The sequence below is a fragment of the Mixophyes fleayi genome, chromosome 12 (assembly GCF_038048845.1).
Source record: "Mixophyes fleayi isolate aMixFle1 chromosome 12, aMixFle1.hap1, whole genome shotgun sequence".
NCBI lineage: Eukaryota > Metazoa > Chordata > Amphibia > Anura > Limnodynastidae > Mixophyes > Mixophyes fleayi.
In genome coordinates this window covers 74,464,289-74,490,032 of record NC_134413.1, presented here as the reverse complement: position 1 = coordinate 74,490,032, position 25,744 = coordinate 74,464,289, and the positions used below count along the sequence as shown (strand labels likewise).

Here is a 25,744-nt window from a genome sequence, read left to right as displayed (position 1 = left end):
AAAAAAACACATCTTTATGCAGATTGCTTGCCTTTCTAACCCTGCCTTTCCGAAATCTGCCCCGTGGGCACGTCACACAATGATGGCTTGCAGGAGCGTTTAACCCTTTCCTGGCTATGTCAAGACCAGACCAGATTATAGTCACTTTTGGCAAATCAATCAGGACATCTCCTTCACAATACATGAGAGTCATCACATCTCAGTTAAAAAGTGGCCAAACAGACTTTTCATTACACAGCAGATGTTCGCAACCTGTGGCTCCCAGAATGTTTTAAAGGGGGTCACCTGTCAGCTATACAACATTGGGGTTCCAGAACCCCCAATGCACAATGACAGAAGCACAATAACATTTGGGGTCCCAGAACAATGTAAAACAGATGCATGGGATCTTAGCTTAAAATAAACTAAAAAGTTACAAAAAAAAAAAAAGTGCGCTAAAAAAAAAAAGAAAGCATTTGAAATATAGATAAAACACGCAGAAAATGCCACCAAGAGTAAAACTTCACCAAAAAAACCCCCGCTTTGCTGCACTTTTACCACCGGCAAAGGAGCTGCCAATCATTCTAAACGTCATCTTTTCTCCATCTCTCTTAGATTGTACAGTGCAGCTTGGTAGTATACGTGTAATAAATGATATTAATACAACCAGACAACGTGCCGTATTCTGTACTTCCTTTGAAGTTTAAATAGTTTCCACGATCAACGAGAAACAAATTCTGGAAGAAAGCGCCGACTGTACGTCAGGGTCAGGCAGCCTTGTTGCTCTCCGCCGGCTGTAGAACTAAAAATCCCAGCCAGGTTTTTGGCTGAGGCAACAAGGCTGCCCACCTCTGGCCTACAGGGGGTCACAGGCAACCATGCGTTAACTCCAGCCCCGGCCCCTCCCCCTCCCACGAAAACCCGCCACCACCACCACCAACCTGTCTGTTCCGTTCGTCTGTGATCCGCTGGATCTGAATCTTTTTCCTGCCCATGGTTCCTGACAATCCTCACCGTCCAGCCAAGACCTTGCGCAGAATGGGTTTCCCGTGCTATCCCCCCTCTCTTTCACAATGTGTTCATGAAATAAACCGAAAACAAACCCCCGCTTCTCCCCTCAGTTCATGTTGTCTGCCGCTTCCAGATGTGGTGAAGGGATCGGGCCGGCTTCAGTGCTAAAATGAGGGAAGAGGGAAAAACAGAGAGAGAGAGTATGTGAAAAACATGTTTCCCATCAGAGAGAGAGTTCAGCCTTGTTAAATCGTACCCCCTTGGGGATAATCTCCTCAAATCCATGCACATTGTTCTACTGTAGAAACTCTCCCTAAAGCCCTATCACAGTTTAAAATCAATCATGTATTATCAGTCTTATTATCTCTCGGATACAATATGCTGATGGTGGCAGAAGTGGGGGGAAAAAAAATATGCTTGTTGGTTTCCTCAGTGTGTCTAATACAGGCTGGGTAATTTGCTGGGTTTACAAAATACCAGGGTCCTCGGTCCCTCTAACGATCAGTGCTCTGGTAAGTGCTCCGAGGACGACACCAATGGGACAACACGGACAATTCAATGACAACTGTGACTGAAAAATGACATTAATATGTGTTTATAAAGCCTGTAAGTAATATTTGCATAAAGGGATGTCATCACTTAGTATCGATAAGTAATCTTGCCGTTTCGGGGTTTAATAAGAAGTCGTGTGTCTTTAAAAGCAAAAGCACTGCCCCATACTGTGTATACATATATTATTTACAGGAATTTATACACATATTACCGTCACTCATGTATCATAAGGATATTTGAAGTCACCAGACCATTTCTAGATGAATTCCTCAGTATCCTTTTATTACTCTCATAATTTAATTATGGTTACATTATACCCAGCAAGTGAGGTACCAGGCGGAAAAAACAAACAACTACCTTCAAAGTGCATTTTTGCACAGAGTGGAGGCGGCCATTTTGTGCGCTGAGCAAACAGATAGGGCCCTGTGTTCATGAAGATGGGGCCCATCAATAAACTAGGAATCCGTGACATCACTGTTAGCACAACCTACAAAATGGCCGCCTCCATTGGGGTTAATAAAAGTTACACTATAATGTTAACTTTTCTTGGTAGATTAGGGGTTAACTGCATCACCAAAATATTTAAAGCTGTCAAACATCATAATATTATCAGTTTACTAGGCAGCCATATTGATCACAGAGGCAACACTGAGGGGGCTACGTTTTCTGGCAGCCATTTTCTCAAAATGGTGGCACCCCAAGCTGCGGTCACTGCTTAGTTTTAAATTAGAAAGGAGGTAAGGGAAAGTTCTGTGTATATGCCATAGAGTTGATAGAAAAACAATTTTAATTCAGCTGTCAGCCAGTTTTAATATATTATAGATACAGATAGGACCTTATATTTCAAACATAGGTAGTCATTCTGTACAGAAAACCTTTGCTTATTGACATATATTACATTATATATAAATGGATCCTCTATATAGCTAACTAATGAGTAAAGAAAAAGCATGGACAGCCCCCTAGTGGCGATATTACTATGAAAAATGATAAAACTCAAAAGGGGTATATTTACTACGGATGCGCCGAATCCCCGTGTTTTGAAGTAATTTTTTTTTTACTTTATAAAGAGCCAATCGAGTTCTGTCTTGAAGAAAATTACTTCAAAAGCGCCGGGAATCGACTATTCTACGGATCCGCAGCATAGTAAATATAGCCAGAAAACTTTCGGGAGTACCAGTGTTTTTATGTTTAGCGTTGAAATACACAACCATGATAGATAAGTCAGTCGGTCATTCAGCATTTCAGCATAAATGTCTCATGTAATCAAACCCATACATACAAAGTGAAAAGTTGCAGCATTATAGAAGGTTAGCGGGGGGGTGAGATATTTATCCAGCAGCTCAGTGAGATATTTCTTATGGCACTGTTCCGATAAAACACACTTCCCTCTAAGTCTAAGATGTTCCACAGCTGAAAAGTTTCATTTAAATAAAAAAGGAGATTCTTGGAACCACACTCAAACAGGAAGCAGTCTTTGTTATCCTGAGCGAAACGCGTGAGTCACTGCATTATCATAGCAACGTACAGGGGAGGGGAGAGGGGGGGGCAGCCATTGAACGCCAAGGGCCCGCCGTCTCCATGAATTGTTCTAAGCCGTGCGGTCCATTGTTTTTGTTTTTTTCAGAAAAGGAATTTTACACTTGGGTGTCCCAAAAATAGCTAGAGCAGAGTTAAAAATAGCTGTCCCATTGCGTTCTCAGGCCAGGAAAAGCCAGAGAGGAAAAAATAAAAAAAAAAGAAAGAAGTTGGAACAGGTCAGATTCCCAAAAATGTGTTTTGGAAAAGCAGCAGAGGGAGCGGAGAGCCGTCTTACACGGGGGAAACAGAGCCACTTCTCTGAATAAATGACACTAGTGCAATATAACCCCTCACAGGCTCTTAAAGCAACATCACAGTTCTGTGAAATATACGAAGAACTACGTATTAATGAATGGCTGACATTAACGGTTTATATATTGGCTCCTTGGGCAAAGCCAATTGAAGTTTCCCCGTACACAGTTTCACCTGAGAATCGGCATCTGCCATCTTCCATTTAATCAGACCGCGAGATCGGAAGACTCTTACAAATTATATGTTTCTGTCAGCTCCCTGGTCGGGTGCCGCTAAACCTATGCACCTGAAAGGAAACAGCTGGAGAAGACAGGAGGCGCGCCGTCGAGTTTAAAGCTCCCCGACATCGCGACCCCCGGCTTGCTATACCCTCTAGACGTGAAGCGGGCTTTAATATGCATGATCATCTGACAATAAACGAGTGTATCTAGCGCATTAGCGCGTGGCCCTCCGCGCGAGTGCTGGAATTCACACGAACACCCGTTCACGACCTGCGCCGTGTCTAATTATGCCCGTGTTGCATCTGCTAATTAAAAATCTGCAGTTCTATCTTTAGCTAAGGGGGGAGAGAAAAAAAAAAAAAAAAAAAACACTACCTGAGCGAGAGAGAATGAGATAAACACATTTCCAGCAGATATTTTATTCTCTACATCCAACCGTACCAATTTACAGCTGTCAGCTCACTTTTTTTCTTTTTACTGACAATTAACATTTACTGACTGTTGCCAGCCTTAGGGATTTGGCACACGAAGGGTCTCCTTCAGTACAATGCGGTGTATTTATGAATCGCTTTCCCAGAAAGGCTTATTGGAAAGGATTGACGGTCCAAAAAATTTTCTCGCCATCAATTTGATACAAATTTTCTGACGGGTGACAATTTTTTACTGACGCGTTCATGTTGCGTTTCAGAATTCAGAACTCTGAGCCAGTTATGTTGTAAGTAGAGGAGTGTTTAGCAAACGCTGATTTTTATATTTTATTTCCTTTTCGGATTTTAAATTCGCACTACTAAATTCCATTTTCCCGAAAATATAAGTAACATTTCGGGGGGTTATCAAAACTGAACCTTGATGATTTTAGTAGAAACTTGGGATTTTAGTTTCCTTTCACTCAAGAAACCAACCCAATCATCATCATCAGTTATTTATATATCGCCACTAATTCCGCAGCGCTGTACAGAGAACTCATTCACGTCAGTCCCTGCCCCATTGGAGCTTACAGTCTAAAATGAGAGAGAGAGACAGAGAGAGAGAGACAGAGAGACAGAGACAGAGAGAGAGAGACAGAGAGAGAGAGACAGAGAGAGAGAGACAGAGAGAGAGAGACAGAGAGAGAGAGACAGAGAGAGAGAGACAGAGAGACTAGGGTCAATTTGATAGCAGCCCATTAACCTACCAGTATGTTTTTGGAGTGTCGGAAGAAACCGGAGCACCCGGAGGAAACCCACGCAAACACGGGGAGAACATACAAACTCCACACAGATAAGGCCATGGTCGGGAATCGAACTCATGACCCCAGTGCTGTGAGGCAGAAGTGCTAACCACTGAGCCACCATGCCATCACATACTATCTATTAACATTTATGGCACAGGATTTGGCATAGCAATACGGCCTCCTCGAAATCTCTCGGCAATTAAAGCTCGAGAAAAGCATGAACGCAAGTGGCCATTTCTGCCGCACAATTACTTCCTATGGGACGTTTATTTTGCCCAGTGTATAAAACAAGGGTCACCTCACGCTTCGTTATCAAGTTATTAAAGCTAGCCCTCTAACACATGCACGCTCTGACCACTAGAGGCGCTGTTCACCGGAGTCTATGGCTGCTGGGTCCCCTCCAGGTGCTGTACTGCAAATCCCTCTCGTTTCAATATATGCAAATGTGCTAAGAAATGAGAACCATCTGTTCAAAGGAATCCGGGCCTGCACGTTTTACACAACACGTATACTAAATAATATACAAACAAAAAACTACTACACTGGGATTAATTTCCTTTAAAAAAAATAAATAATAAAACAAAAAAAAAAATATTTAAAAATAGAAGTTCTGTCAAGATCTGAAAACTTTTATTAGCCGTCACGGATCTTGAAAACACAAATCTTTATTGAACAAATATATAAACAAGACAGACGGATTTTGGTAAATATTTTGGAGCCGTGCAAGGATCCAGACATAACACGGCTAAGGTTAATATTTGCCCCTGCTTGGGGATATAGCGGCAGGTTAGGCAGAAAATCGACAGTGAAGGAGATATGACCCCCCCCCTATAGGCCCTCCCCCTTTATTGGGTTCTTGAAGCCCAACGTTTATTTTCCAGACGTATTAATATTGTCACGAGGAGTTGAGGGAATTCTGGAGCCCTGCAGCCTGACTGTGGGCAGTTAATTGCCTCCGGCGGCCAATCAGGGGGACGGGTTGTACTTCATGGCCGGGCTGTGGCTGCCGACGCTCTTTTATTAAACCAGACCAGGTCTCCTGGAATCTCCACCGAGCCAAGACCACAGGTCCCCAACTTCTAAAAGGCAACAAGGGCGTCTTTCACCGAACGCTGTGTGAGAGACTTTGTTTGAAGGGACACACAATTCTTTTTAAGCAAATGAACACAAGGCTGTCTATATAGCCTAAAAAAAGGGCTTTATTTTTTGTTTCCCAGCCCTCCGGACATTCGTGCATGGTCCCATTTTGTTATCCGTGCCCTCCTGGCTGTGGGTCAGGGACGTCTAACCGTCATTTGGTTGGCCTCTCATAATTGTATTATAAAGCTGCAGTTAACAAACTTTTGCCATTCTTTGAGTGTCAGGATCGGCTTCTGACGTGGGCGACAGAATTTCCGCCCAGAACCGCTTGCAAGCCCAAAAAAACCTATCGCGGCTCATTTTCACGCTCGTTTTAAAAGGGGCCGATTGGCCGATACCGCAGGCAGCTTTACTGTGCGTCTGGCCAGTATATAGGTAATCAATGTTCATTCCAACTGCAGCGCTGGGGTAAGAAAGAGCAGTGAGGACATTAGTCTGGACAGGCCCTTGAGATTTAACTCATTACCGGGTAATCGATTATCTTCGCGTGACATGCAACAATGCAAAGAGTTTCACTATCAATCCATTAATGGCTGTCAAAGGTAATTCGGAGCAGATAGGCTGTATCTTATCTAAGGGTTACAATACGTCCCTTATCTGCCTCTGTGGCACTCCAAATGTCACCAAACTACATCCCCCATGATGCATCGCTGGCGACAAGAGTTTAACGGGGACATCTGGAGATTTCCAGCTTTCACGGCCCCTTTGTGACTTCTCCAACCACCATTAATATTCATAGTTTCTTATGCCCGTTGATCAACACTGATCGTCTCAATTTGAAATGAATGAAGTAATGGGATTCGCTCATTCTGAGACATCATTTCAGTCATTTAATACTCTCTCGCTGATGCAACACCGCTATGACTCAGGCTCCCCATGTTTTTGGAACAGAAAATCCCTCTGACAGAGACTTGCTTTGTAAATAAAATTAAAAAAAAGATGCCATATTCTTCCTTTCAAACCGAACGCGATAAAACTCTGACAGGAATCTATTCCCATTCTGGTCATCTAAGTACTCCAAGAGGCTGAATGATATAAAAATTGACAGACATTCTCATAAAAAAATGTTTTTGTTTTTGTAAGATATTGTTCGGTAAATGCAGATATTCTACCTTTTGGCCACTGGGGGCAGTATGCTATGATTAGTCGGTGGATGATTTTTATTAGGAGACATTAATTATGGCAGCTCCCATTTCCGTTTAACGTCCCGCAAAATACAGAACGACGGCATAAGCCAATCCGAGCCCCGACGTCTCTCGCCCCTCCGCTCCTTCGTCTTTTCCCCGAGAGACAAGATTGCTCGCTGGATGTTTTGCACACAGATGTTTTTGTCCTCAAGAACTTGCAATCTAACAGATCTGCTTTAGGACTGAGAAGGAAAGACGACAGTGGCCAACAGTTCTGAGTTTTCCATTATTTGGGCCGACGGTCAGATTTTCCTTTGAGGCTTCTTCCCTGGTTTGGAAAATCCCTCTGGCCAGACATGAAGATAAGTCACAGAGCATCCGTTGTATTAAATATTGAGGACGAACCCAGGTTCACGAACCGGGGGCCGCTACCTCCACGGCTTCGCTTATACGGGGTGCCTGCCCAAACGAGGTTTATTTTTTAACAGTTGCCAATTGGCTATAACAATTGTTTCACTGTCTATTTAGTAACATAACAATGTAGATCAGTTTCCTTTAACCGTTAACACCGGTGGCTAGAGTCAGCATGGCATAGCAGCAGACCTGCCAGGAATTATGGGTTATAATTCTGGTTTCCATGATGCATAGCAACTTGGTTATGTTGGAGAAATTGGCATAACACGTTCCATTAAAAGAAGAAAATAATCTGGTAAAGAATATAAATGCAGAGCAATTTCAGATAAAAATAAATGTTTTCCAAAAGGATTAATTTGCTGTGGATGGAAATTCCCTGTCAACCGCGGGAGCCACGAACGCCGTTCCTACCGACCAAAACACAGATTTAGAGCTAAAAAAATGTAAAAAGAACTAGCAGTTCTTCCTGACAGGAACATCCCAGCATCAATCAGTCCCCCACCGAGCGCTGCTATTCACTCGGCTGGTTTCCGTACGCCACACGGAAGGGTCTTGTCTTTCAAATCAGAACAATTACACGGCTGGTCGTATGTCAATTGCCATTGTTGGGTATTGCATTTGTGCAAACGATACTAATTGTGCCGTCGCCTGCCATCGGCCTGGATTGTGTCGCCCACAGTTCAGAGGTCACCTCCTCTACCGCTGCATAGTTATTATAAGCTTATAAAACCCATGACCGGCAACCTTTTCTCTGCTGAATACAATTAGCTTAATTCAAAAAGTATTACAGTATTAAAAAAAAAAAAAAGGCAAATATTGGCAATATCCCCACTGGAAACAATTGGCGGAGATGTGCTAAACAGTACAAGTTGTAGATAGGGAGGCAAATCCACGCGGCTCGAGGAGGGTAGAAGACCGCCGAGCGCTGTCTGTGATCACATTTTGCGCCAGTGTATATACGATTGCTGAGGTAAAAAAATTCAAAGAAGTTGAAATAAAGTTATTTGCAATGAAGAGTAAGGACGAGAGGCCGTCTCCGGCGCAGAAAGCCATGGAGGGGGTTAACGCGGCGCCCCGTGTCACACGACCGAGAGAGATTAGAACAGACAAACTACTTCCTAGCGTTTTCTCACTTCCCCCTAGAACCAGGCCGCCGGCATCTCATTAACATGCACCAATCTGCATAAAATGGTCCGAGGCCTCCGGAATAACTCCCATGGTGCTTAGCGGCTCCAGAGGGGGCAGAAAACACAGCCATACAATGCTATACCCCATAATGTCACCGCATCCTATTAAAACCTGCTAGAATTTGTATACTGCAACCAGGAACGATAGGAGCGAGAGGTATTTGAGAACGCCGTCATCTCTAACTAGACGTTCCCACTTCAAAGTCCAGCTTATTACAGCTCTAGATGAGGCTACACTTCAAACAGACCACCGTATCATTACCGCCCACTTCAAAACGCAGCCTCTTGCGTTACAAGTGCAGGATGGACTATCTAGTTAATTTATTAACCTTGCTTGTTCCTTCCTACGGCAAAACAAGTACCCCAGTATAGGCAACAATTGCCTTTCCAGCGGCCGCAGAATTACAACTCATCATCATCATCACCATTTATTTATATAGCGCCACTGATTCCGCAGCGCTGTACAGAGAACTCATTCACATCAGTCCCTGCCCCATAGGAGCTTACAGTCTAGATTCCCTACTATAGACACACAGACAGAGAGAGAGTCTCTAGGGTCAATTTTGATAGCAGCCAATTAACCTAGCAGTATGTTTTTGGAGTGTGGGAGGAAACCGGAGCACCTGGAGGAAACCCACGCAAACACGGGGAGAACATACAAACTCCTCACAGATAAGGCCGTGGTCGGGAATCGAACTCATGACCGCAGTGCTGTGAGGCAGAAGTGCTATCCACTGAGCCACCGTGCTGCCCACGAACTCTCAGCATAGACTACACAGCTGCTGTAGTTCAATACCAGCAAGACGCAGGTAAATAAGCCCCGAAGCAACACAGGACACCAACTGCAGGTTAATAAGATATTATTTCCACAACATTAGATCTCTTTGCACAATTAATTCTATATATATATATATCTTATATTAAGCCTAGAAATTGCCAACACCTCATACGACGACCGTCCCCTTTTTAGACAATCTCCAAGTACATATTTATACTACAAACTTGTCCAGTATGAAGCAGATAACAGGATACACTGCTCACAAATCTGCGCTCAGTACAGGGGTCACACGTGGCAGATTTGCAGTCATTATATTATATTATGCCCCGGGTTCAATAGGCTTGTCTAATAAAAAATGTCAGGTCAGTATAAGTCGGTGACCCCTGGCAAAGATGGAGCTTGTTAACGGGATGTTAGTGCCAATAGGTAGACGTGTGGCGTACAGGCAGCGATTCCTTTCACCGCACTGGGTGGAATGTAGAAAAGTGGCATGGGTGGCAGAGCAACGACAGTAGCTTACCTTAGCGGCGGGCATCCCATGTGAGAGACGGGCTGTGCTGGGGCAGGAAGCATGCTACCTCCCGGGTCCTTGTGAACCCAATCAGGAGATGGCAGCCTCAGGATAGAAGTCTTCCGCTCAGTCCTTTTGTTTGGTGAGTGCGGAGACATGATAGCCGCCCCCCCCCCCCCCTTCCCTAGGGAATATAGGAAGCAGCCGGTTTCTACTTTCAGATAGTTCAGGACAAGACCTCAGCAGTCTCCATTCTAATCGAAAAGTTTTGTTTTTCTTTAAGGGTAGGTCATGGTTCTAACTAATCCTGACCCTGAAATATTGTGTCCCTAACATGTCATTCAATATATAAAAATATATACAGACCGCACAGTACCACTTCTCATGTCCTGTAACACATTGTTATTCAATATATACAGACTGCACAGTACCACTTCTCATGTTCTGTTATGTAGTTATAGCATCTGTTCTTATTCTGTATATACACTGCACAACTTCCCATGTTCTGTAACACATTGTTATTCAATATATACAGACTGCAAGTACCACTTCCCGTGTTCTGTAACACATTGTTCTGTATCTACAGACACTGCACAGTACCACTTCCCATGTTCTGTAATGCAGTTATTCTGTATATACAGACACTGCACAGTACCACTTCCCATGTTCTGTAATGCATTGTTCTGTATATACAGACTGCACAGTACCACTTCCCATGTTCTGTAACGCATTGTTCTGTATATACAGACTGCACAGTACCACTTCCCATGTTCTGTAATGCATTGTTCTGTATATACAGACTGCACAGTACCACTTCCCATGTTCTGTAATGCATTGTTCTGTATATACAGACTGCACAGTACCACTTCCCATGTTCTGTAATGCAGTTATTCTGTATATACAGACTGCACAGTACCACTTCCCTTGTTCTGTAACACATTGTTATTCTGTATCTACAGACACTGCACAATACCACTTCCCATGTTCTGTAATGCATTGTTCTGTATATACAGACTGCACAGTACCACTTCCCATGTTCTGTAACGCATTGTTCTGTATATACAGACTGCACAGTACCACTTCCCATGTTCTGTAATGCATTGTTCTGTATATACAGACTGCACAGTACCACTTCCCATGTTCTGTAATGCATTGTTCTGTATCTACAGACACTGCACAGTACTACTTCCCATGTTCTGTAATGCCTTCTTCTGTATCTACAGACACTGCACAGTACTACTTCCCTTGTTCTGTATCTACAGACACTGCACAGTACCACTTCCCTTGTTCTGTAACGCATTGTTCTGTATATACAGACACTGCACAGTACCACTTCCCATGTTCTGTAATGCATTCTACTGTATCTACAGACTGCACAGTACTACTTCCCTTGTTTTGTAACACATTGTTCTGTATCTACAGACACTGCACAGTACCACCTCTAGGTGACAGTGCTCTGAGTCCCCCCCGTCCCCACCTTATCTCGCTTCACTTAGAGCCAGACACAAAGTGATACAGACACGCTTGGCACACGGATACCGTGAGCTGGTTGCCATGGCGACTATCACCACGCAACAGCTCCAAGGTCCTGGCCTCCTTGATGCTCTGAGAGGTGAGAGAGGCGCCAGGCCTGGCAGCGCCAGCGAGCTGCCAGCTCCTCCCCCCCTGGGGTAACATCCCCTCGTCACCCCCCAACAGCAGGGGGCTCATTAACCCCCCCAATGCCCTGTACCATCTGTAGTGAGCACGCTGTACACTCACCCCAATGTGACCCACCCCAATGCCCTGTCCATCTGTACTGAGCACGCTGTACACTCACCCCAATGTGACCCACCCCAATGCCCTGTACCATCTGTACTGAGCACGCTGTACACTCACCCCAATGTAACCCACCCCAATGCCCTGTACCATCTGTACTGAGCACGCTGTACACTCACCCCAATGTAACCCACCCCAATGCCCTGTACCATCTGTACTGAGCACGCTGTACACTCACCCCAATGTAACCCACCCCGCGCCCCCCACCTCTCCAAATCAGGGAGACACCGAGTACTGTACCCTGATCAGAGCCCATCACGGTCACCATTATATACCGGGCTCTGTATTGTACACTAGTTACCACATTACTCTATAATACATACACATTTCAGGCTATACACAGATAATATACTTATTAGTCACAAAGTGGTGACCGAAAACCGCTTTAAACAGTAAGATGCGCGGCCACCGACGGGCCCGTTCCCACCATTGTGTTATATTACTAATTTTAAACACTGTTTGTAAAATGTTCGGCACGCCCTATATCTCAGGCTTCGAGGGACACTACCCGTACAATGGATTGCACTGGGAATAGAGCAACGCATGTAACGTGCATCACTACAAACGCCTGAACTGGTTCCTAGTGCCTTGCCATGAAAACAAAATGGCTGCCTCCACTGTGAGAAGTAGACAACTTTATATTAATATAATGTACTTAACAACAAAGCCACACAAACAACAGTAACTTTATATAACAGCTCGGAACGACGCGGCCATCTTGTCACAACTGTATTAAAATAGCCCTAATGTGGCGGCCCATTTCTCAACTATTTAAATTAAAAGTCACTGGAATAAGGCGACGATACCAATATTAATTGGGTTATTTTATTTTTCAACAGCAACAACAGCAGTTTCCTCACACGAATCGACCAAGTCCAACTGCGTATAGTCAAAAGGAGGTTTATCGGGTAAGGCGCCGGTGACGTAGAGCGCCGGCCTTCGTTTTATATCCCTGTTTCGGTGCAAACTGCAAATCTATAGCACATATTACCCCTCCCCCCGTGCACCACAGAATCCCTAATGTGCTGCATTAAGGCCCAAGCAAATAATCCATTTATACGTATACTGAGAGGAAAACTAATTACACGATAATGTGCGGCACTAATTACCCATCTTGCATGTTTTACGAGAGACGTTAAAATAATTATTGGCGTCCGGCTGTGGCAAAAAAACGTCGCCGCTTGTTTTTTATTTTGAGGAGAGTCGGATGGCTAGAAGAGGGGATGGAATTTCAGAGATATATGGCAGCCTGCGCTTAGCAACTTCAGAATTCTTTTGCGAACGAACCAAAAGCTTTTTTGACCTCAAAACCGCATAAGACACACTTTTCCTGATCAAGATGGTCAATATGTTTTGGTTTTTAATGATCCAATTATAATTGGATAAATAAATGGATTTATATAAAAAAATTTCTCCCACAAACATTTCTACGGCACTATTCGGCATTAGGAACAAGACCTGCTCTGTGGGTTAAAAGCAAGGAGAGAGCAAGACAATCTACACGGCGTGTACGCAGTCTCCACATTGCCACGGTGCGTTAATCTACAGGCCGATGGCTTCAAATCATTCCATGACTTCAACGCCCCCCCCCCCCTCCCTTTAAAAAGAGGTGCGATTTCGGGTAACACATCACAAAACAAGGTACAGAAGCAGATCAATCTCACATCGCCTCCGCTACCTGCTTTATAATCCTTATTCTACCATCCACTCATCAGTACGGACAACCTGCCTCTACCCGTCCCCTCAGAAATCCCAAATGAACAACGTCTATCATCTTAAAACCATATATCGAACGCAGTGTTGGCTAACCTGCGACACTCCAGGTGTTGTGAAACTACAGGTCCCAGCATACCATTCCAGCAATAAGCTGCTATATATTGGCAAAGCATGCTGGGACTTGTAGTTTCACCACACCTGGAGTGTCACAGGTTAGCCAACACCGATCTGACGTGTGCAAATCTGTTCCTCGCACGGCTGCTGTTGTGGAACCACAAGTCCCAGCACGCAATACCAAGCCTTTTCTGGTCTATAGGCCACAAAAAAATATATACAAGACAAATGTGACCGACTAAAAAGCCACGGCTGAAAAAAAGTCAGTCAGTGATGTCAGCGGCAGCCATATTGTACCGTATGGCAAACTAGAGGTCTGCACGGTGCCGCTCGGAAACGGTGGCTGGATAAATGGGGGCTATAAGTGATCATTGTGCTGGAAAAGATGAAGGATATTGTGATAGAGATTGAGAATAAGCACACATAAATTACTATTAAGCTCCGAGACACACCTTATGACATGCTGTAGCAAGTCACATGGTTAGTGCCAAATAATAAGAATTAAAAAAAAATGTGTTAGTGGATTTTGGGAAATAAGACGGGAGAAGTACGAGGTTCGGGGTGTTGGAGGGTGGCGGGAGGGGGATTATTGTTAGATGTTCTTTCGATACTTCATACGACCAGGTGTTTCAACACCAGCCTCCATCGCTCATCCCCCGTCCGCTCCTGGGAGGGGGGGGGGCGGACGGAACAATCTGAAGTAAAATCCTACGGAGACTGGAAAAGAAAAATTGAGGTCTGACTCTGGCAACCCCCCGGAGGGGGGAGAAATTATGTCGGTGACCTAGATTTCAGCAGATAGCTGATATAAACCGAAGATCTCGACGCACCGCTCTGGCAGTAGTATGGCTGCTGGATCTGAGGCAGAAAATTGTGTCAGACCTCCGGGGTTAATATCAATGATATTCCCGGGGTTCTAGTGCTAAGGGGACTCGTTTGCTTTGCAAAATAAAAAATGACGAACAAAACAAAAAAGGGCAGATTTTGCCAGTGATATTTGCAAAGTAGAAATTGACCACACACGACACGAGTGAGAGGTAAATAAGCAATAATGGCTTTCCAGTCTACGACAAAATGGCGTAGCCGACAGGAGACGGGTGAATGCGGTTTGTCTGTAGCGCTTCACACAGATACATCACGAATAGAATTCGGACACGAGCCAAACGTGTGTAATGAAAACACCATATTATAGAAAAAAAAAAAATAGGACGGCTAATTTGCCAGTCCAACCATTAGGCCTCTGGATAAAGCCACATGGCACAGGGAGCCAGAATTGCATCGCCCTTATTTCATAATTGTACCACAAATTCCTTTGTCCTATATGACCGACATGTAAACAAATCAATCATTTGATTAGTGGTAGAATAAATGTATTTTATACCGCAGGAATATGATGGATATTGGAACCATGAAATTCTGCGGAGTCCCTGACAAGGTCACGCACTGCCCCGGCACTGAAGGGGTTAGCAGACACCCACTTCAGTGGCAACAGCTGCACAACTAACCGAGCGCCACCAAATAGCGATGACCAAATGAGGGCTTTTGTCTCAGTTCTGACACGGCTTCGGCCAGATGACTCCGACGATAGAGCCCATTTGTTCTTTGTTTATGCCGGGGCCAAAACCAAGACAGCTGACAGCACTGCTGGCTCCAGGCCCCGTCACACCGCACGGGCCCGACACATCTGTGCAAAACTGTCCTCATTTATTGATGGCAATTTCTTGAAAAGAGACAACACAATTTCTCTGCATGGGAAAGTCATTTTTGGTGAGGTAAAAAATAAAGAAAAATCTACTTTGTTGAAGGTTAAAATAGATACATAGGTTGTTTAGCGTCCCTCCAACTAAAGACGGAGGCGGCAGCCATTTTGTCAGCTGAGGCGACACTCAGGAACCAGCGACATCATAGATGCAGTAACCTATCAGATAATAACGCTCGTTAATCTAACCTGCGCTAGGCTGACGGGTTCAACTAATCTGTGCCACGTGCATTGTGATTTAATAACCGAAGGCCCCATAACCACCTGATTTGATTGGCGTTGTGTAGCAAGGTCAGGTCATACGGTACCTAAACTGTGGCATCAGCTCCTTGCACAGTGGGGGGCTCGCGGAGAGCAGCGGGGAAGGGGGCAGACGATGCCTGGCAGCCATGTGATGATATGTTTTCAGTCACACAGACAAGGAGAGGCTCTGACTTAAGTTGCTGCCTCAGCATCTCCTGCTCGGTGATCCAAAGAGAAAACATTGGCTGTGAGGAGAACCGTGGCCCTTGTTTGTTTTCCCCCCTGTGCGCTAGCTGCCCGGCTCACAGCGTTGGGGTGGGAGGTCTGTACGACCGACTGGCAGGTGGGCTGCATCGATACCTCACACGCGGCATGCCTGGCAGAACGGAGGGCAGGGGGCTTATCACAGAAATGCCAATGCTCCGTACTCATCCCCTCATGCAGGGCTGTGCGATAGGGGCAACTGACCAGGGCACGGCACTGAAGTGGGGCGCAGCTCATGAATATTTTAGGCTCATTCGGTTAAAATTGAGGGTTAAGGGAGCGTCATTTTTCTTTCTCGCCCCAGGCGCTAAAATTTTAAGTGACGGCTCTGCCCTCATGCAGCCATTTTTTGGGGGCTGAACCAACACAAGACTCCTGACAATCAATTCACTAAGAACCATATAACACCCGTCACTGTCCAGCCGTCATCCCTAAATCTACATTAAGAACACGCCGATGGATTACTTTAACAATCGTGTGCGTTGGCGACCAATTTGCGTTTAGCGTACAGCCTGCCATGGTGCAAACTCTGTTCGGCGCTAAATGAGTCCCTCGCGCCTGTGACTTACTTGAACTGAGGTAAAAACTAAAACCGTTCTCTTGAGGTGGTACAAAAAGCGCACTGGATAAAGAATAGCCACTTACAGAGTTCTCTACCAGATCCTCCCCATGCACCGTGGTACCCATAGAGACAGACATGTATGCGACCTTGTCAAGGTCATGCCACCCTCTACAAAGAACCGGAATGAATGACTAAAAAAAACTGATGCAAAACCAGTCATTTCCCTACACGTCGTGTGCCGTGGGCCCTACACGAGGACCCCTCCCCACCCTGGGGTGTAAAGCACACCTAGCGCTGGGTTCCCAGAGAGACCCCGTTCAGACGGTGCCTCTTTTCACAGCTTGTGCCAGCACGGGGCTGTAGGAGCGGATGACATACAAGTGGACAGCTGCCTCTCAGCTGCTGCCCACCACCGCTTACAACAACACAAGACCTGTCTACTTAACAAGGCTCCCCGACACCCGCACGTTAACCTCGTCACTGCCACTTGTGTCTGTAAACCCCCATCTAGGCCACAGGTCTAATTTACTGAGGAACTAACACTGTCCCCCTATCCCCACCCCCCAAAAAAATAAAACACTAACCGTTTTTTTAATAAAAACTACTAATAGAGGTCACTTGCTTTATAAATCGAGAGCAGAATATACATCTATTATACCAGATTTAATGGGCTATAAAACAATATTATGTACGGTCACGAAAATGATTCAGGAGGTGGGATGGATATTTACGGAAATATGGCAGTGTGCCGTGAGTAACTTCAGAAGTATTTTATAAAATATATATATATATTTATTATATTGTATATATACATATCCACTAAGTACCTGGGATGGGGGATTTGTGTTTAACACCAGAAGCAGAAAAGGGGAAGTAAGAGACATTAGAGCCTCCCACGGCTTCCTCTGCTATCAGGTGGGGGAGGACTCGCCCGTCCACTGACCGTGTGAGAAGAGATAAGTCCTTTAATGCTTATCACACCTCTCCTAATGGATAAATCACTATTCACTGCTGTTCCACAATCACTACCAAATACCCCACTCTCACTAATCGCTAGTTTAGTTTCTAGGGATAGTTACTAATATCCCACAGTGCCGACTATAAATAAAGTAACAATAAAGTAATATTCACCTCTACCCCTTAAAATAATAAGTTGTGTGCACTATCAGTACCAATGTGCATTGCTATTTAGTCACTATTTTGGGCACTATTACAAATATTAGCCACTAATCTAGGACTACTACCAGCATGTACATTCCCACAAAGACTAATCAATAGTCTTGAGCCAAATCACTACTAGCATTCAATATTCATCATTATCCTACAATACTTAACAAAATTCCCAACCATCCAACAGTGATTACCGGTATTCGGCACCACTCCACAATCACTACCGGTACTCGGCACCACGCCACAATCACTACCGGTACTCGGCGCCACTCCACAATCACTACCGGTACTCGGCGCCACTCCACAATCACTACCGGTACTCGGCACCACTCCACAATCACTACCGGTACTCGGCACCACTCCACAATCACTACCGGTACTCGGCGCCACTCCACAATTACTCACTAACGGTACCCGCCATCACCCCACAATCACTCACTACCGGTACTGACCATCACCCCACAATCACTCACTACCGGTACCCGCCATCACCCCACAATCACTACCGATACTCACCATCACTCACTACCGGTACTCGGCACCACCCCACAATCACTATCGGTACTCGGCGCCACTCCACAATTACTCACTAACGGTACCCGCCATCACCCCACAATCACTTACTACCGGTACTGACCATCACCCCACAATCACTCACTACCGGTACTGACCATCACCCCACAATCACTCACTACCGGTACTGACCATCACCCCACAATCACTCACTACCGGTACCCGCCATCACCCCACAATCACTCACTACCGGTACCCGCCATCACCCCACAATCACTTACTCGTGGACCACACACTAGAATACAACCCGTTGAGCACCTAGAACTCTAAAAGACACTACATAAAGTCTATAGGATGGGGATTCACAAAACAACCACTCTAATACATTATTTACAGTATTACATTTATCTGCCATGTAATGTAGAACAGAGAAGTTCTACATACACATCGTAAGGTCCACTAGTGGAATGGAAATGAAGATGGCCGTACTGCTGAGTTCTATGTATCGGGGAAGGAGTACTTTGTGTACTGTATATTAATGTTATACAGTAGAGGTTTACTCATTATGTTCTCTATAGACCTGTTTCCGCCCTCTCACAGCAGCACAGCAGTCACTGATACACCCAGAAACAATACTGTACACCCAGTAAGATGCCGAGATAAACCTGTCATGGCTTAGCCAACCCATGTCTCCCCAGCCGCCGGGGGGACTACAAATCCCAGCAGCTCAAGCTCAGTTCATTCAGTGCTTTCATGGATCATTTCAGCGCACAGTAACAATATCAGAATAGAAACCAAGAAGTGAGGAGTAATGGCAGCCTCTGGCTCTCTCGCTATTGTAGAACTACAAACACCAGCATGCCCTGCCAGTTCATTAGGTACTATTACATTTACATCTCACAGTAACGATATCACAACAGAAGATTAGAAGTGAGGAGTGAGGGCAGGCTTATGCAAACCTGGTCTCATCGGCTACTGTAGAACTACAAATACCAGCATGCCCTGCCAGTTCATTAGGTGTTTTTATAGACCTTTTCATTACGTAATAATAATAATAATAATAATAATAATAATAATAATAAAAAAAAACAAAGAAATGAGGAATAAGAGCAGGCTTATGTATGTAACCTTTGTCTCGCCAGCAGTTGTGGAACTATAACTCCCAGCATGCTGTAACTCTCATAGAGCCACAAGTTCCTCTCCCTCACACCCAATCACTACGTTACTGCTGCAAAATATACACAGGCCTCTATTTAATAATATCACACATGCTGGGACCCCGGCCAGCCAATCGGCCCTCTGCTTTCATTATTCTAATTTCCACCGGACTGATCAAAGCTCGTTTCTGATTGGCGGCTGGGAGCACATGTGCCATCTATTTGTAACATGTGAGAGCGTTCTGTTTGATCTCAGAAGTTTGCATCCTGCTCATTAATGTAAAGCAGAAAGACTACCCCCGGCCACGGTACAGTCTTGGTGATAAACAGCTTTTCAAAAGATCAAATAATATCATCAAACTTTTACATGGAGCGGAAAAAGGGGAAAATATCATAGGAACCAACGTGGAAACAATCCACGTATTTATACACAAGCTCCTATCGCTCAGTATATCAATTAATTAAACCAGAAACACCTCAACTCCCACTGCCCAAGATTTTTCTCCAACAGGACATACAAGAGACACGTGTGTATGTATACGCCATATACCATAGCGGATACGCATCTAACACAAAAACTTTTATACTAATAATATAAGTACAGAAAACAGTCTAAACAAGATAGGCAGAAGAGCTTACAATCTAATCAGCACAAAAGGGGGAAACTAGAGACGGTGATTCGTGTCTACAGGAAAAATAAAATTGTACAAAATCTATAAATACATACACAACAAACCACAATCGTACATTACAATGAGCCAGGATGACAACACAAACACACATAACGGTGAAGGGTAATTATCATAGTTCCATTGTGGATTGCCAAGTCTGCCTGGTTCCTGAGGTAAAAGTTGTGCCTAGCATAGAAAAGTACGCAAGGTAAATTCACCGCAGGGACGTATATAAGTTTGTGTGTCGTGCGGACAATCCTGGCTGACGAGGAGCCATCGTTCCCAGATTTCTGGAAGTTTTGGGAGACGACAGGAGCCGTTCTAGAATTAGGAAACAAGTCTGTGGCTTTAATGGCCGGCTCACGGCCTTTCCCACAGAGCTGGGGAGGGGGGGCCCCAACTGAAGACGGTGCCGGCTGACCCAGGGGGGGGGGGGTATAAAACGAGAGACCTTGCCAAGCTAGCCGGCCAGATTAGGTGCCTGCACTGTATACCATAAGCCAATGCCTTATAAGGAGCTCGTGTACAATCTTTTCAGCAGTGCTAATGACAAGACCTTTAAGCCTGCAGATTGTGCTGCCTGAGCAGGAAAGAGCGGAGCGTACTTACAGAAACAGGCAGCCGCGACGTCTGTCCTTCCTGGCCGTCTTTCCTTCGGGAAGTGGCCCGTAGACGGGGAGGGCGGAATAGCTGGAGCAGTGGCCTGTGGTAGCCTCCGTCGCTTGAAGCCAGGACCAGAAAACAACTGTCCCCAGTCTGTCACTAAGCAGCATGGACGGTCCCCCTCCCCTCACACACACACACAGCTTGTCCTGAGTGACAGAGAGGACCTCTACCGTCAGCGGGTAAAGGGCAGTGACAGATGCAAGGAGGGGGGCTGACTGTGTGTGAGTGAGAGGAGGGTATGGTTTGAGGATGGGGGGGGAGGGAGAGGGGAATGCCTCCTGCCTAAAAAACAGCTGTTGAAAGAAAGCCGCCGAGTTTATTTCCTTCCCAGTGTGAATTTAACTTGGTCCCTCCTCTCCATTCCTCAGCTGAAGCAGACAACTAGGCCTCATCATTACCAGCGTCCTCTTTCGTTTATATGGCGCCAACATAATCAGCGGCGTTGTACAATCAGAGAACAAGCCCCTGACAGTCTAATTTCCCCCCTCTGGCACGAACAAGGGAGGTTACCTCGCACCTACGTCCTCAGTGAGAGTGAGGATTGTGTTCCCTGTTGTGCAACACTATAAATCATGACACCTTCACTGTAAAACTCAGGGACTGGGGCTGATATCAGCACTGGACGGTAATAAAATGAAGAAGTGCCTTGACAACGTTTTACAGCATGCCAGTTTTGTGGGCTTATCCTACATCAACTCATTAGAAAGTGACACTTTATACGGCACAGTCAGCTGCCAACAGGGTACTGGGTACACTTCCCTGTGCCACCAACCGTGCACACACACAGGGGAGAGGGGTAGGACTCTTATTTGGCAAATATTCTAAGGCAACTTCTAAAACTTTATCCCCAGTTATATATACGTGCATCCGAGGTCTGTGCTTGGATGGATTTATGGTCCTGCTGATGCCCCATCAGCTGTCCACAGGGAAGGGGGATGAGTAGGGTGGTCTGAAGGTGTGTGGGTGGTGGGATTGTCTTCCCATTGCCTGGTGCTGCTAAATGTTACAGCAGACGGCCCTTGAACGGTGTGATGGACAGCGGAGAGGGGAGGGCAACGTAACTCAGGGATTAAGCTGTCCAGATCTTCTCTTGGAGAGCGTGGAGAAAATCTGACTTCATTATAATAGATTGTATATCCCTAAACAGAGGCTATAACAGCGGGCGGTGCTGCTCATAGCACCTCTGTGTACGCAGGTTAGCCTGCGGCAACCTGTTGTCTCCGTGACTACCAACGTGGCCGCTGTAAACCAAACTGGCCTGAAATCACTGTGTGCGAGGCCGAAACTGAGGGATTACTACAGCAATACAAACTAAACTCATTGGCCAACGACTGCATCACCGTGTGTGGCTCAGTGGTTAGCACTTCTGCCTCACAGCACTGGGGTCATGAGTTTGATTCCCGACCATGGCCTTATCTGTGTGGAGTTTGTATGTTCTCCCTGTGTCTGCGTGGGTTTCCTCCGGGTGCTCCGGTTTCCTCCCACACTCCAAAAACATACTGGTAGGTTAATTGGTTGCTATTAAATTGCCCTTAGTCTCTCTTGGTCTGTGTGTGTATGTTAAGGGATTTAGACTGTAAGCTCCAATGGGGCAGGGACTGATGTGAGCGAGTTCTCTGTACAGCGCTGCGGAATTAGTGGCGCTATATAAATATATGATGATGATGATGATGATGATGCTAGGTCTAGCTATAGTAGTAAAATTGGCCTTTTCCGCAGACCGCAAACCGTCCACCAGTAAGAACGTCAAAGTTTATAGAAATAAATTCCCCACTGAAAAGGTCTCTAACCCATCTGACAGACAGTTAGGGAACCTTTCACATCTGCAAATCAAACTGTAGGTGGGATTAAGGCGATTACGTTATCTAATCCTTTCCTCTGTTTATCACGACAATGGGAAGAAACAGGCTCCCATTTAAACGCTGCCCCACACGCGGTGTCTAGAGGTCGTCGTATGTAAACAGTCACTATCTGTCCTGATAGTGTGTACACTGCCCAGCGCTGGGGCGAAGTCTTGATAAGGACCCTGACACGGAGACCAGGAAGTGGCTGTAATTGTTGTTGTAGGTGTCACACACCAGAGATTGTGACCAGCAGATAACATTAATCAATGTTCCAGCACCTCTCAGGGCTCTTTCACTGGGACGGTTTTGAGGTAATTTTGGAGGGCTGGTAGCGCCTGTTATCCGCAGGTGATATATATATATATATATATATCTCAACATTAATACAAACTAGTAATAGGATTGAACTGATTGGATGCATTGTCATTAATATAGGTTCTACACACAAAATGGCTGCCTCCACAGCGAGCCCGTTTCCTGGTGAATGGACAGGCTGAGCAGACACAAATATTGGTTCAGCACACAAAATGGCTGCCCCACTGCTGAAGTGCCTAAGAGATGTCATTGTGAGAATGATGAGCTGAATTCTCGGATGTTAGAAAACCATGTTTTTAGTCAGTGTTCCAAGTTGGAACGCGTACACAGAAATAATCAGCGGAGACTTTAGAGTCTGAGGTGTATGTTTTGGTGAGTATACTGGGGTGGGTTAGCTGGCCACACAAAAAAAATCCAAAACACTTGAAAAGGCCGTGGAAATCTCATATTAGACAAAATTATGTCACCCCCTCATAAAACCACACTGGTGCCTTTATAAAACATTACATCAAACGTATTCACATTAAATATAGAAATGTCTTTGGCAACCCGGTTCCCCAAAAGTCTGCAATGGGTCCATCTTAATTTTTAAGCCAACAGAACGTCTGCTGAATCTGCCTCCGCCCTGTCCTCATTTGCATAGATTGTCCTAGGCAGTATGGAGAAAATGAAAGTGCAGATAAGAATAAAACGATCACTCTCCTAGTCTTACAATAAGACTAGGAGAATGACCAGTGGATAAGGAAGCTGCTGGGACTTTCAGTCCTACGATCACTGAGAGACAAACAAAAGCTCTTACATTAATGAATAATGTTACTTAGCACACCGGGAGGGGCGAGAGGCGCATCAATATTACAAGAATGCTAATTTGAACTATTAGTTCTGCCTGGCACTGTTCCGAGAGCGGATCATAACACACAATACAGATACCAGCCTATGTTCCTGGACACATTACTACACCCTGCATCTCCTCGCCACAATGCAATTTTCTTTTCTCATTTTCCTTCAAATGGAGAGTATTTCATTTCCAACCCTCGCAGCAAACCAGCACTCTTTTGTTCATGGCTGGGAAGCAATGTATGTATTGTGTGCATGTGTCAGGTCGCCGGCTCTGCTCTGTTCCTATTAAAGCTGAGATATCAGCCTTCCGTCTCCAGCATTCCTCTCTGATCACTAGGGGATGTGTCTTAAGGGGAACGTGGACCACTTAGCGTCTTCTAAACAGGGTGTGCACACCGAAGCCTGCCGTTTCTGGGACAAATTTACCTCAGAGTTTGGGTTTGCCGAGTAGCTCCTTACTTTTGTAGTAGTGGCCAACTGCGCAGTACCACTCGGATTCTACTGGATGTACTTATCAGAAGTTATAATTCTAAAAAGTACGGTCATTGGTTAGAGCCGGATCATCCTTCAGGCAACCTAGGCTCCTAGCTGGGGCCCCAGCGGGAACTGAGGGGCCCAGAGTACTCTTATGGTGTTATTTTTTTTGTTTTGTTTTTGCTACAAACCAAGGTGGAACCCAAGTGAGTATCGTGCCTAGGGACCCTTGGGATCTTAGGCTCTGACAATGGCTCACTACCATGTCTCTTAAGCTTTACGCCGTGTGCATTTCTTAATATCTACCCTCAACACTCTAATACACAAGAACAGGCAATTTGGGGCAGCATGGTGGCTAAGTGGTTAGCATTTCTGCCTCACAGCACTGGGGTCATTAGTTCAATTCCCGACTATGGCCTTATCTGTGTGGAGTTTGTATGTTCTCCCCGTGTTTGCGTGGGTTTCCTCCGGGTGCTCCAGTTTCCTTCCACACTCCAAAAACATACTGGTAGGTTAATTGGCTGCTAACAAATTGACCCTAGTCTGTGTGTGTGTATGTTAGGGAATTTAGACTGTAAGCCCCAATGGGTCAGGGACTGATGTGAGTGAGTTCTCTGTACAGCGCTGCGGAATTAGTGGCGCTATATAAATAAATGGTGATGATGATGATAAAATGGCTAGGCTACGAAAAGCCAACTTTTTAACCCACAGTAAGATACCGATCGCTAGATGTCCTGGGGCAAATCTTACACTGCAGTCTGAAACGGATCCCCGTCCTTATTGAGACCACCCCCGTCCAGCGCATCCCCCATACTCGGATCACCGGGACAGCTCGCACGCCTGTTAGACAACCAGTACACGACACCGACTCCCCGGGCTTCCAATTTGTCATGAATCAAAGGACAGAGTAGGTGCCTGGGAATAGAGCGTGCGGATCCAACACAGCCGAGGCGCTGAGGCTGTCAGAAAAGTGAGCAATGTGTATTAAAGGGTCGGGAACTGATTCATTTGCTGGATAAAGGAAGGGGAGGAGGGGGGGGGGGGGCAGGCTGCTCAGCTGTTGTGGGGCTGGCGGTGTGTGTGATGGACGCGGGCAGCCACATGTGGAATAGAACGCAATGTTCTGGTTAAGGAATAATCCACCAGAGCTTCGGATTGATGTAATTGGGCCAGACGGTAAGAGGGGAGGAAAACAAAACAAAATAAAATCTGAAAATCTCAAATATTAATACGGTAAGCCTGAGCTGCCAAATCTCCTTCCACCGAGGGGGGATTACTTTACGCCAAACCATTCCGAAAAAGCACTACGACTCCCATCCGACGCAACACTAACCATTAACCCTTCCATAACCACAGAGACGGCAATTATGAAAAAGGAGGTCGCAAGCTCTTTGGGGCAGTCAGCATTCCATGTACTGGACCAGTAATATTACAGGATTTCACCTAGATAGTCAACTCCATGCTCCCTTATATGGAAATACACTCTGCAAATTGGTTAGTTTTCACTTTCGCTTCTCCAGCCAAGAGGTATAATCTGTAACCTACCTATGTTTGTGCTATTTGCACTTCATTAAAGACGATCAGTCACCAGGTCCTCTGCTGTCATTTTATGGTTTTACTACGAGCTTCAGAAAAAACAAAACTAAAAAAGA

At 45.3% G+C, this 25,744-nt stretch overlaps 1 protein-coding gene across 9 annotated transcripts in view; it reads right to left on the bottom strand.

Annotated features, from left to right (window-relative positions):
- Positions 1-25,744, bottom strand: part of MEF2D (myocyte enhancer factor 2D) — a 123,323-nt gene that overhangs the window by 43,115 nt on the left and 54,464 nt on the right. For 8 of the 9 annotated variants that reach the window (XM_075193131.1, XM_075193134.1, XM_075193136.1 and 5 more), the window contains one exon: positions 921-1,154. In XM_075193131.1, coding sequence (XP_075049232.1) covers positions 921-974 — 54 coding nt within the window. In that variant the 5' untranslated portion in view covers positions 975-1,154. Of the gene's footprint in view, positions 1-920; positions 1,155-20,562; positions 20,807-25,744 lie in introns of those variants that run through there. The other variant, XM_075193130.1, reaches the window with a different exon arrangement.